The sequence below is a fragment of the Mizuhopecten yessoensis genome, unplaced genomic scaffold, assembly GCF_002113885.1.
Source record: "Mizuhopecten yessoensis strain PY_sf001 unplaced genomic scaffold, ASM211388v2 scaffold716353, whole genome shotgun sequence".
NCBI lineage: Eukaryota > Metazoa > Mollusca > Bivalvia > Pectinida > Pectinidae > Mizuhopecten > Mizuhopecten yessoensis.
Window position 1 is genome coordinate 1,090,551 of NW_018480074.1, and position 12,816 is coordinate 1,103,366.

Here is a 12,816-nt window from a genome sequence, read left to right on the forward strand (position 1 = left end):
CCGTCCGTAGGTTTCATCATGAACAATACTAAAGATGAGAGCCCATCGGAACCTACTCGTCAGGATTCTTTGGCGAATCATTCTACTGTCCCTTTTTTCCTCTAGGCTTGATATCACTCTGAGTTCTCATCGTTCCCTCATTCGGTCGGACATTGACAATAAGCTTCTAAGTCACGACAAACATTTAACAACGAACAAGTCTGATAAATTCAAATTCGAAGGGTACCACAAACAGTTTGTCTTCACATCTGAGAGGCGACTTGAAATTTATAAAGCTTTTCAAGTTATTGAAGACGATACTAGCGGTTTAGCAGAGACTACTCTTACTAACTGCGTTGCTCATTTAGACGTGAGAAACACGCTTGTTACATGATTATCATGGCTGGGGTACCTTGACCGAGAACGAAGACGACCCTATTTGTGAAGACGCTGACGATTCTGCTAAAATTCTCCAGACTGAGGCCACAGTTCACAGGAAACGGAAGGTCAAATCTGCTAGCCGTAACGCTAGTAAGCCGTATGAACGCCCATGCCTTAGGCGGGGCAGCGGAGTCAACTCGAACAACGTCGACCTTTTCAGAGGCATTTAATGTACTGGAGAGGTGGGAGAGTCTTCTTTTTACACCAAGATAGGAGCATTAAACGGAAGTAGGCACGAAGCGCCGGTGAGTTTCTATTCCTCCTGAGCAAGACCCGCCAACAAACAGAGTTTGACCTGTTTCTACTGTTACGGGACCGGGCACTAGGCCAGCAACTGCCCAGGAAGAGTAAGTACCGCCCCCACCCAAAGTCACCCCGCAATTAAATAATGAAGATCAGCCGGTAAGTCATCATTTCAATGACGTTGTAATGGTTGGAAATAAAAACGTAGTTGTTAAAGGTAAAGCTATGGTAATGTGTGTGGTGTCGTAGACTATGGTTATTTTGTTGCATAACCCGGGTCGGAAAAATAAAAATAAATAACAAGTCTGCCATTACGCATAGCACATTTGTCAGTAATGCGATTCATGAATTGCTAGCGAGCGGTGTGGTAGATGAGTGCGTTTCGCTTTCCTATGTGATTAATCTCTCTAAGATATGTGGGTCATGTTAGAGGGCACAAGAAAAGCATCGGATAATGTCAGGGACATTCCATAATCGATGTTGAAATGCTCCCAGATCAAGTGAAGTTTTTGGAATTTCCTTTGACTTTTGGAAAAAAGATGTTTTTTTTTTTGTTTTTAAATGTTAACCTTTTTATTGGTCTTCAGCGCCACAGATCGGAAGGTCACATGATGATGGTTTACCTTGAAGACGGGTTTGGAGACTCCGAGTCTTTTTCTGCAACGCAAAATGTATCCAATAGGGTTCGTTCCGACGTGTTTCATACCGAATTACGAGAAAAGCGTTTGAGTGCCGATACAGAAATTCGGTTGGTTAGGTTTTATATAAAAACAATCTTAGGTGGTGTAGTAGAGGTAAGCGTTGGTAAAAAGTCTGAATTTCAAAAGTTATTAAGTGATGTTGTTGGTGATGCGTGCGCAGTATCCGTGCGAACTGCAGTCGCTGTTTTCACAGGTAAGGTCATATCTGTGTCACGTAGCTCGAACTGTCAATCATTTCCTGAGATGTAGAGCGCACGGGACGTTTAAGAAGCGGCAGGCATGAGAAGGAATGTGTCGATAAGTTTATTTATTCAGAATATTTTCGTTTACACATACAATTAAAGACTTTATCCGAGCATTCCAAAACATGATTATACCTTTGGTTATGACTTTTTTGTAATTTTATGATCGTGTAATTGGTGGTTATAACCTTTATGTAATGTTTATGTCATTTTCTTTCTATTTTTAACAAAATTCTACTGTCATATTAGGGCAAGTCTGGTCCAAGGTGCTGATGTGGAGGATATAAAAGGTCATCCTTTGCTTCCCTAAGCAGCGTTTAATCTTTTATCTGTGTTAAATATCAGTTATGCTTCTGCTACAGTACTTCTCGAGAATTACTAAATTTAAAAGCTGGTGTGGCTTTGTAGGCATGAGTTGTCTGCCTTTTACAGAAATGATTTATGCACGGATGAGAAATGAAGGATACCATAATTTGTGGCATCGTTGTTGTCAGGAACAATCTTGTGGAAATTAAATGATAACACGAGTTCCACAGGTACGAAATTTTACTTCAAGACAGCAATCGTGGACTTTGATTTTTTGTGATACTCATTTTGTATCGCGGGACAAGTCTTGGTAGAGATAATAAACAAAATCTTCATGTTACTTTTAGCAAACCAAAGCAAATTTCGACAAATACGGGGGTCATGGGGTCAGACGCGTTTGAGTAATTTTACTGCAACCCTCTCCTGATTTCGCTGAATACATATTTATTGTGTAAGAGTATGTCACTAAATAAAATTAAATTGTCTTAGAAAAACATTCCTAGGGTTTGATAGGGAGCTATGCAGATAATAATTATCATAATAAATAATAAAATAATAGTTAAAATAATAAATTAAATTCCATCTGTCTATACTGATGCCTAAACTATGAAACACTAAGATCGCATTCTACAGCACCACATGAGATATATGCTTGGGTAACGTCATTTATACTGCTTCCTTTTCACACCGATTTTAGAATATTTTAAAAAGAGTTGACATAATAAATCCTATATTCGGTCAGCGTATCACTGACCGAATATGAGTTTATAGCCAAGTTTCCTGGGGTTATACCCCTTCCACTTAATCTGTGATTAAAGTTCAGCAACAATTTAGCAACGTTTCCTGCAGTGGTCACATAGGAGGGATTTGTGTGAACAAGCTAAATGTGAATTATTGGTAAGTGATATTTATCAAATCATGATTTAAAACAAACAAAACGCATTTAAGATTATTCTCATCGCACATTCTTTATCTAAGATGAACACCGTATTTTAATTTCGTAGGATGAAAACGATATCTGTAAGCACAATTATCATTGTCATTCAATACCCTACTTACTTCTCAATTTGCTTTTTATTTCAGTTACCGCTTTCTGTATTTGTGGCAAGTATGAAGTCTTTCCAGTAGCAATGAGAGCCTGCAGAATTTAAAGGAAAATCATATATTTACAATGACCTTCGGAATATGAAATATGATGTTAACATTTTGTGCTAACTTGTAATTAAGGTCTGGGAGAAATCTCATTACACAATTCTATATTCATTGTATGTCTATTAAAAGTTAACATTATTTTAATACAAACTCACGAATGAAGCATTTGTCAGTGAAACAATTGCTTTTAAGTACGTAAATAATAAACAATTGACATATAATTTTAATGGCGGTCAACTTAGAGTGGTAAAACGTAGAAGGATAATCTCGACAGCATGGTAAGCTTACCTCGTTCAAGTTGTCAACCTAAATATTAAACATGTGTTCTTAGCAACGATAAGCATCTCCTTGTCAATTGGCTCTTATAGAAAAAATCTGACATAAGTTTCCCTTCATTTTAGATTTATGATACAAGGTGTTATTTTTTCATTTTTGTGAGCCTCTGGCGAGTTGTGTATAGTTGTGATCTGAAACGAATATTTTGCACTTTGCTGTCTCTGAAAGGATGACAATGTGCGTCCGCTTAACAATGACGTGACGTCACATTGATTATTCCTATTCGATTGTGACGTCATTTCCGGAGTGATATTATACACGTTACATAATTTATGTGATCGCTTTATGACACTGCATAAAACTGTATTCATATAACATTTTTTTTTATTTCTACTTAACATTTACCTTTTAATAAAGGCATGTTGTTATCTCCACAACTGTAATTGTTTTTAGTATCGGAGGTCAGAATTGTATACAACAGTGAAGAAAACGTTTTATTTACAAAACACAAAATTAAAATTAACAAATCAAAACAATAGTTGATAAAATATTAGTCAGGTAAAGAAAAACATGTGCAATGGTTTGTTTTCTTTTTTCTTTTTAGATTAATTCCTAGAGGAGCCGTAATTCATCCCTATACCTACATAAATCAAATTTACCAATAGATTGTTTAAACACGTATATCCATTTGAATTTGTAGCACAGTCATGCTATAAATAAAAGTTTTACTGATATAAAATGAGATATCTAAGTCTAGAAACTAATTGCTTCATTTGAAAATCATATATCTTTCAGTATTAAGTAAACATAATATAATGTATGCCAACTCCATAAAGTAAGTTTAACCTGATGTATGCCAACTCCATAAAGTAAGCATAACCTGATGTATGCAAATTCCACAATGTAAACATATAACCTGATGTATGCAAACTCCATGGAGTAAACATGATCTGATGTATGCCACCTCCTTAAAATAAACATAACCTGGTGTATGCAAACTCCATAAAGTAAACATTAACTGATATTACCCAGCTCATTAAAAAACATTAGCTAATGTGATCCAGCTCCACATAGTAAACGTGATCTGAAAAACCACTGTGGAAAGTAAAGATTAAGCGATGTGATTCAGCTTTATAAAGTTAATGTTAAATGCGGTAAGCCAACTCAATGAAAATTCTCCATGAATTAAACATAATAGCACATCGACCAAAACGCTGTTAATCAATTGGTTAATTTTGATCGAACGGTAACCCCTAAAAATCCCTTTAGTGGACATCAAGAAATCGTTAAGGAGTCATGATCAGTACCAAAGTCAAAATGGTGGTTTCCTTCCGATTTGTACGCAACCAGGGCTTTACATGGTCTGACCTGCGTCACCAACTAAAGGAATTCACATTGAAGTTGCATCTCACCTGTGCTCCTAGGCCAAGAGAATAGACATTTAGACCTGTTTTAAGGTTTTCCGACACGAACTTCTCGGCGGCATTGGCAGCAGAGGAGCAACCCGTGGTGTTGAGGCACAAACATGCCATAGTTATCATCGATGCCTCATCTGGGGCCAAAACAAAACATTATTGTAATGATTCTTGTTAGTTTAATAATGTTTTAAATTTTCAATTACACTTGCAGCAAAACAGGTTTTTCTGTTTTAAAAATGTACGAATGCGTGTTTCTTTCCATAATACAACCCATTGACATTAACTTACAGAATATTAAACACATATACTGAATTATAGAGCACGTCAACGAATTGAACGATACTATTTTAAAGCATTAACATTTCAAATATCATTTATTATATATATCAAATTACAACTCACATACATTGTTTTACAAATAGTATCTTACGTATAACATATACCAGGTAACCGTTTATATATATTACATTATATTATACATATATTTCAATTTCCATAAAAAGACATCGCATTACGTCTTACATATTTTGTATTTCATATCACATACATTCCTTATATCTCATTATTATATTACACAAATAATTATATACTTAACTTTTGTCCATTGCACACAACTCTATATCTGTAATTAGTATTTCATTACATACTACAAATATCACATTATGTATTCTATACATGACAATGTCCTCCCCAAGTATCGTTTTCACTACATTCATCACTAACCTATTACAAATATCACGTTACCTATTAAATGCATAATATATTGCATTTTTTGGATTATTACATGTCGTTACTTCCTTTATATTTCTTCTCATTCTTATTTTTTTAATAACATTGTAGTTTACATATATCAGATTTCATATAACAAAATTAATAATTCCATACATTACATTATCTTTTTCTTATGTATTTTATTATTGATAGCATACATTACAATAGCTTTTACATGTCACATTACCTATTCCATAGTAATAAGTGCCCGGATTTGCTGTCAGGATGTCCTCAAACTTCTGGTCAAATGTCGCGTTTTGTTGACATAAAGCAATAGCCATCCATGACAGTTTAAATCTGTTTTTGCGGAATTGATCTTCAGAGAGGATAAGCTGCTTCTGCAGGATGCTGACCAGGTTGTAACCATAAAAGGAAGATGGTGTCTGTTCTTGACGTGCTGCCACGATACCGATGACATAATGAGCCAGTTTTCCACTTGCCCACTCGACACTGGTTAGGTCAGGATCTCTAGATTTGGACAGAGGTCAATGTTGGCATTTAACAACTCGAAATTTCTTTGTAAATATAATCAACGTGATCGCCTATGGCTACAAACTAGCTTGAATTAATATAGATCATTTTGATTGAAAGATATATCTCACATTCAATTAGTGGTTATGAGGGCTTTCCTTTTATTAGATATGAGTCTGATTGAATAACGCAAACAATTATAACCGGTTTGAAACCGTACTCTGGCCCACCAAGGTCAACGTCGTCATCGCTCCAACAACATTCACCAACGCTCGCGTGGTAATGTTCCCACTATCGCAGGTGTCCATACAGACAATAAGTTTGAGTCACTCCCGAAAGAGGGACAACTGTCATGAATGATCTGTAAAGTTTTATTTTGTTTTTCCAATTTGTCTAAACATACATAATTGAGTGATCACATTTATGTGTGTGTTTATTGATCATACTTGCATATGTTTATTAGTTTCTTAAATCTGTTCCTGTCGACAGTAACATGCATGCTATTTTTGTTGTGTTATTGTCCTTTTTCAGTAGCTTAATAAATGTGAACCTTTTTTTTTTTTTTTTTTTATATATATATATTTTTTTACACAAGTATAGTTGCCTTTACACCTGTACATTTTTCCTAAAACTTCCTGGCTGTACATATATGTTGTGTACTGTTCACATGTTAAAAATGACAATTATAAATATTCACCATATCATGTTATATGCTATAAACTCTTTTTTAGTGTAATGTTTTTTGCCCATTATATTGAATCAAAGGTACTGGGTATGTACAATATATAGATAATAAAAATAATTTGTATTGTCTATCTGCCTGCCAGCATGTATAACTAAATGTGAATTTGGTATGATAGATATTACTATATGTAAATTCAAAACATTGACTATTACATATATATAAGTTAAATGTATATTGTGTATTATTGTACGTTTACATAGTACTGCCTTTTATAACCCTTGTGTCTTTATTTGCATATCTATCTGTATATAATGGCTTCTCATACTATCATTGAAAATGTACATGTGTGCATTTTTCATGAAATTCTTCTACATTTTATTTGCGGATCGTCCCGCATCATGCTATACAATACGCAAGAATGTATCACTATTTTGACTTGTAGGGCTTACCTTTTAATGAAAGCATAAACATAAATTCTTTTTATAAAATCCACAAAAAATGCGTACACCTGATATTTTACTCTTATGATTTGGTACGTGATGGTTGCTTTCCACGTGCTTTATATATCATCACTACACTCGACCTTATTTATGAAAACTAGCTTCCTCATTCCACTCATACTTATATATGGCTATGGGAGCCGTGGCTCGGAGGCCCTATCTTTTCCTTTTTATTTTTATGAATATCGATATGCGTAGAGGAACATACTATAATGATGGGTGGATCCTTTGATATTACTAACTAATACTGCTATAATCAACATGTAGTTAGAGTGGACTAATTTGATTTATAATTCAACCCGACTAGTTCGATTAAATGTAGGCGAACCTATCTCTTATCAAGCACAGGGACTCGGTTATTTAATACATGTATTGAATTTTACCATGCCAATATTTCTCTCCTATTCCCCATAAAAAGACGCACAGATACTTAACTTATTGTCATATATATATGTTACCCATGAAGGATGAAATATTTACGATTTTTTGTCTCTTTTTTTGTTGTATAGATAGATATTTTAAATTAGTATAAATTATCCAAGGGCCTATGCTTGAAGCGTTTCAAGCACCCTGATGAGTCTTGTTAATTTTTCTTCTTGTCAAAATGTGTTTCTCTGATGTAAATTGTGTGTGCGTGTATGAAAGCTGTTTTATGTTTGTGTTACTGTAATATCTCATCCATGCTCAACTGGATTTCAGATATCACGACGGTGAAATTTCTTTATAGCCGGATTACTGACCGATCCTTTCCTGTTCATAGTTTCCACATCGACAATGGTTAACTTGGTTTGTATTCTTATCTTTGAAAAGGTTGGTCTCCGGCTATATTTATTATATTTAATCAAACTATATCTCGATATCTATCATGGCTTTCGTCATATCTATTTGTATTATTTTATTACGTTTCCTAGATTCGATAACTTATCTTTTATTCTTATATCGCATCTTATAATTATGATACGGAGTTGTGACATAGAAATAAATCCTGGTCCACTACAAAACATAAATCTAGTTCATCTAAATGTGAGTTCTCTTAGAAACAAAATATCCCTTATAGAAGCAGAGCTTGAAAATTTTGATATTGTTTGTATAACAGAATCCCATCTAAATCCTTTAATATCTAACACCGACATTCACATGCACTCTTGTACTTCCTCTCCTCACAGCTTCGTAAAATCGTAAAATTAAATTCACGATAACCCAATCATTTTTCAACAAATCTACCTGAAGTTTGGTATAAAGGTGTATCATAGTTATATGAATAACATATCTTATGATGTCGCTTACTTAACCGATTAATTTTAGAGATATAGCCTGAAGACGCTTTACGATCTGTAGAGTTCTAATCCCCCACGTATGCCACGCCGCCGATCGTAATAATAAATTAATCATAACTCGATAATTTTTTCAAATATCGAGCTGAAATTTGGTACAGAGGTGGATTATAATCATATTAACAACATATCTTCTGATGTCGCTTACTTTATCGATTAATTTTAGAGATATAGTCTGATTACGCTTTACAGTATGTAGAGTTCTAATCATGCATGAATGCTACGCCGCCGATCGTAATAATAAATTAATCATAACTCGATAATTTTTTCAAATATCGAGCTGAAATTTGGTACAGAGGTGTATTATAATCATATTAACAACATATCTTCTGATGTCGCTTACTTGATTCAGTATTTTAAAAGATTTTGTCCGGGGACGCTTGTTGTCACTTGAAGACGCTTGTTGTCGGTTGAAGACGCTTTTAAGGAGGACCCGATAGAACTACAGGTCCAAGCGGGGGATTATTGTTTATTATAAAAATACTATCATGATTAATAGACGAATTGAATTGCAAAGGGATGGTATTGAATTGATCTGGTTAAAAGTAATATTTGATAATCACAAACTTTTACTAGGATACATATACAGACCTGATAGTAATGTTGCTTACTGGAACAAACTAGATGATACTAGTACTTTGACCAGAGCTACTAATACGTCAATGGATGTGGTACTCACCGGTGACATTAATATCGATATGTAAACCCTTCTACCTAATCATCACTGTTCAAGACTCCTTACTAAGCATAATTTATCTAGCCTTATTAATGAACCTACACGTATAACTCAGGAGAGTGCCACTTCCATTGATGTTATCTTTACAAACAACCGAAACATAATTAGAAATACTTATACATCATCACCCTTCTCTAGTGATCATCCCTCTGTGCATGCATCCATTTTATTTAGCGTATTCAAACAATCAAGTTATAAGAAGAAGAAAAAAATAAATATGAAGAAGGTGATTTTGAAAGATGAATAACACTCTTCTTGATGTTGACTGGGTGAATCTATCTTCAAACCAGGACTCTAATACAGTTAACAGTACTATAACTGATTTAATCATGGATCAGGTAAATGACTTCATTCCTGTTAAAGTAATAAAAGTACGTCCTAATGATAAACCATGGATGAACAACAACATAAGATTAAAGATGAGACAACGCAATAGAATTCACAAAAAGGCCAAGTTAACAAATAGTCCTCACTTTTGGAACAGATTTCGGATTCTCAGGAATGAAACCATTGACCTGATCCGTGAAGCTAAGTCAACATTTATCAAAACCCTAGAAAACTCTTTTAATGACAATAGGATTCCCCCAGATAAATGGTGGAAAATTGCTAAATCTATCTCTAACTTCACCAATAAATCTTCTCCAATTCCTCCCCTTGTAATTAATAACCAAGCTGTTCACCATCCTATTGATAAAGCTGAGGTCCTCAATAATCACTTCATTAATATCTCCACATCCTCACCTGACCTCCAACTACCTCAGACAGCACAACCAGCAATTCCTTACTCACTATCTTATATTAATATTACTGAACAAGATGTTGCTGACCAAATTAATATTCTTAATATAAATAACCCCCCTGGACCTGATGGAATTGTTCCTAAAATTATTAAAAGATTGAATTCCTCTCTTAAATTACCCCTCATGATCTTATTTAATAAAACACTAGAAACAGGAGTGATTCCCAATAGCTGGAAACAAGCAAATATAAATGCAGTTTGTAAGGGTAATGGATCATCTAATGATGTTTTAAACTACAGACCTATTTCAGTAACTTCGTGCTTTAGTAAAATAATGGAAAAAAATTGTGTTTACATATCTTTATAACTACCTGTTGGAGAATTCTTTAATCACTAAGCACCAATCTGGATTTACACCTGGTGATTCAACAGTTAATCAACTCTTGTTTATATATAATGAAATTGTTAGTAATATGGACCAGGGTAAGGAACTTAGATTTGATTTCTGTGATATTAGCAAAGCATTTGATAGGGTTTGGCATACAGGTCTAATTCATAAACTTAGGACATATGGTATTGATGGAAATGTGTTTCTCTGGTATGAAAATTACTTAATAGACAGAATGCAAAGAGTTAGCACTGAAGGATATCACTCTCAGTTTAGGACTATAACTGCAGGGGTACCTCAGGGATCTATTCTGGGACCCCTCCTGTTTCTTCTTTATATTAATGATATTACTGACAATGTTTCTACTAATATTAAACTTTTTGCAGATGACACTTCTTTGAATGTAATCATAGACACAAATCCAGTTCAGGCAGCCCAGGATCTCTCGAATGACCTTGTAAACATTAGTGAGTGGGCATATATATGGGATATAAATTTCAACCCAAATAAAACAAAGTCAGTTGTATTTTCTAGAAAACATAACCACTTACAACCCCCAATATCCTTTCAAAACAACCAAATCACTGATTCAAAAACACATAAACACTTAGGACTAACTTTTACAGACGATGCATCATGGAAACAGCACATACAGATTATATATGAAAAAGCATACAACAGATTAAATATTCTTCGTTATATCAAATCTAAGGTAGGTCGTTAATCATTAATTAAAATATATATTGCATTTATTAGACCAATTTTGGAGTATGCAGACATTGTATGGGATAATTGCACCTTACAATCTATTGCATTACTTGAATCTGTACAACCAGAAGCAGCTAGGATTATAACTGGTCTTCGTTCAGGGACATCACACAATAAACTCTATAATGAACTTGGTTGGGAAACACTGTCTGCAAGAAGGTATAAACATAAACAAATAATGATGTATAAGATAATGCATGGACTCTCACCTCAATACTTGCAAAATGTCACAAATCTTTTTATTAACAATCATAATAACAGTCCCTACTCTCTTAGACAAACCAGACTCTTTAACCCACCTATGTGTAGAACTTATAACTATTTTGACAGTTTTTACCCTTTATGTGCCGCGATGTCAACACTATGGATACTGATATGTTGAACTCTCCATCTCTTGCTCTGTTTAAAAAATTACAAAATAAAGATAAAGTTAAGGACAGAGAAGTAACTTCAATTTTTAAAAACGACGGTGAAAGAATGGTAAATATTATTCTTTGCCAATTAAGAAATTCCTGTAGTAATTTAAATTCTGATTTATATCGTGACCATTTAATAGATAGTCCAACTTGTGTTTGTTCTTTTGAATATGAAACAGCCTCTCATTATTTCTTCAATTGTCCACTGTATATCGAACAACGAAATACTTTGTTTACTTCTTTGAATAATATCATAACCATATGGAATAAGATATAGTTTTTCAAGGTTGTCGTACATGTGATCTGAATATAAACAGACAGATGCTAAGTCATATTCAGATTTTTATTGGAAAACCTGGCGTTTTAATTTTTATATGACGTAGAAAGCCATGATGTATTATCTAGATAGAATTGTTAATGGAATAAAGTATAAACGTTTTGATGCATAATGATAAGTGAGATTACAGTTGAGTAGGTTTGTTATATCTTATTCATAATATTATATTGCCTTTCTGTCACATTATTTAGATTTGTACTTTTTACTCATAAACAGTATTAGTAGCAATGACCTGTGCACATAAATGCACATGGACTTTTGGTCAAAGTCTACTCTTACTGTACATATGATTTACTGACTGTGACTATTTAATAAGAAAATAATTGTATGTGTGTTGGATGTATGATTGTTAGCTGTTTGTGTATTGTTATTGTGATGTCCTATGATGAGTTTATTCCCTTTGTGTTTGTCATGTTGGAGTTATCTCCCCTTTAATTAGTATAACTCTTTATAATTTTTCATTTCAAAGTATCCTTAAATTGATTAATCATTATTGTTGTAACTACATTGTATATATGATCAAATTTTGAGCCACCCATGGAAAGAATTTATATAGGCTTGCCTGTTGTTCAATCCATTTGACTATAACATCTGTCAATAAAATTTGTTGAAATGAAATGAAATGAAATGAAATGAAATGAAACTGAAAATGTATTTGTTCTATCCAAATATACAAGCGTTAAATAAAAGTGATCTACTGTTTATTTTGTTAAATCTGTCCTTTCTGAATATCTTATATTTAACTGTTTTAATCTAGGAGAATGTCACAAGTATTGCTCAATACGTATTAATAACAATACTAACTCCTAGGTATTGCTTTTGACATCTTCAAAAGCCAAAGAGTTTAAGGTTTAAAGATCTGATAAATCGCTTGACTGATATATCCTCTGAAGATTACAGAAGATATACACAT

At 33.7% G+C, this 12,816-nt stretch overlaps 1 protein-coding gene across 2 annotated transcripts in view; it reads right to left on the reverse strand.

Annotated features, from left to right (window-relative positions):
* The window catches only part of LOC110443569 (transcobalamin-2-like), a 50,985-nt gene that overhangs the window by 2,577 nt on the left and 35,592 nt on the right, over positions 1-12,816 (reverse strand). For both annotated transcript variants that reach the window (XM_021487850.1, XM_021487849.1), the window contains exons 4-6: positions 5,717-5,997; positions 4,753-4,892; positions 2,972-3,050 (exon numbers count right to left, since the gene is read on the reverse strand). In XM_021487850.1, coding sequence (XP_021343525.1) covers positions 2,972-3,050; positions 4,753-4,892; positions 5,717-5,997 — 500 coding nt within the window. The remainder of the gene's footprint in view (positions 1-2,971; positions 3,051-4,752; positions 4,893-5,716; positions 5,998-12,816) is intronic.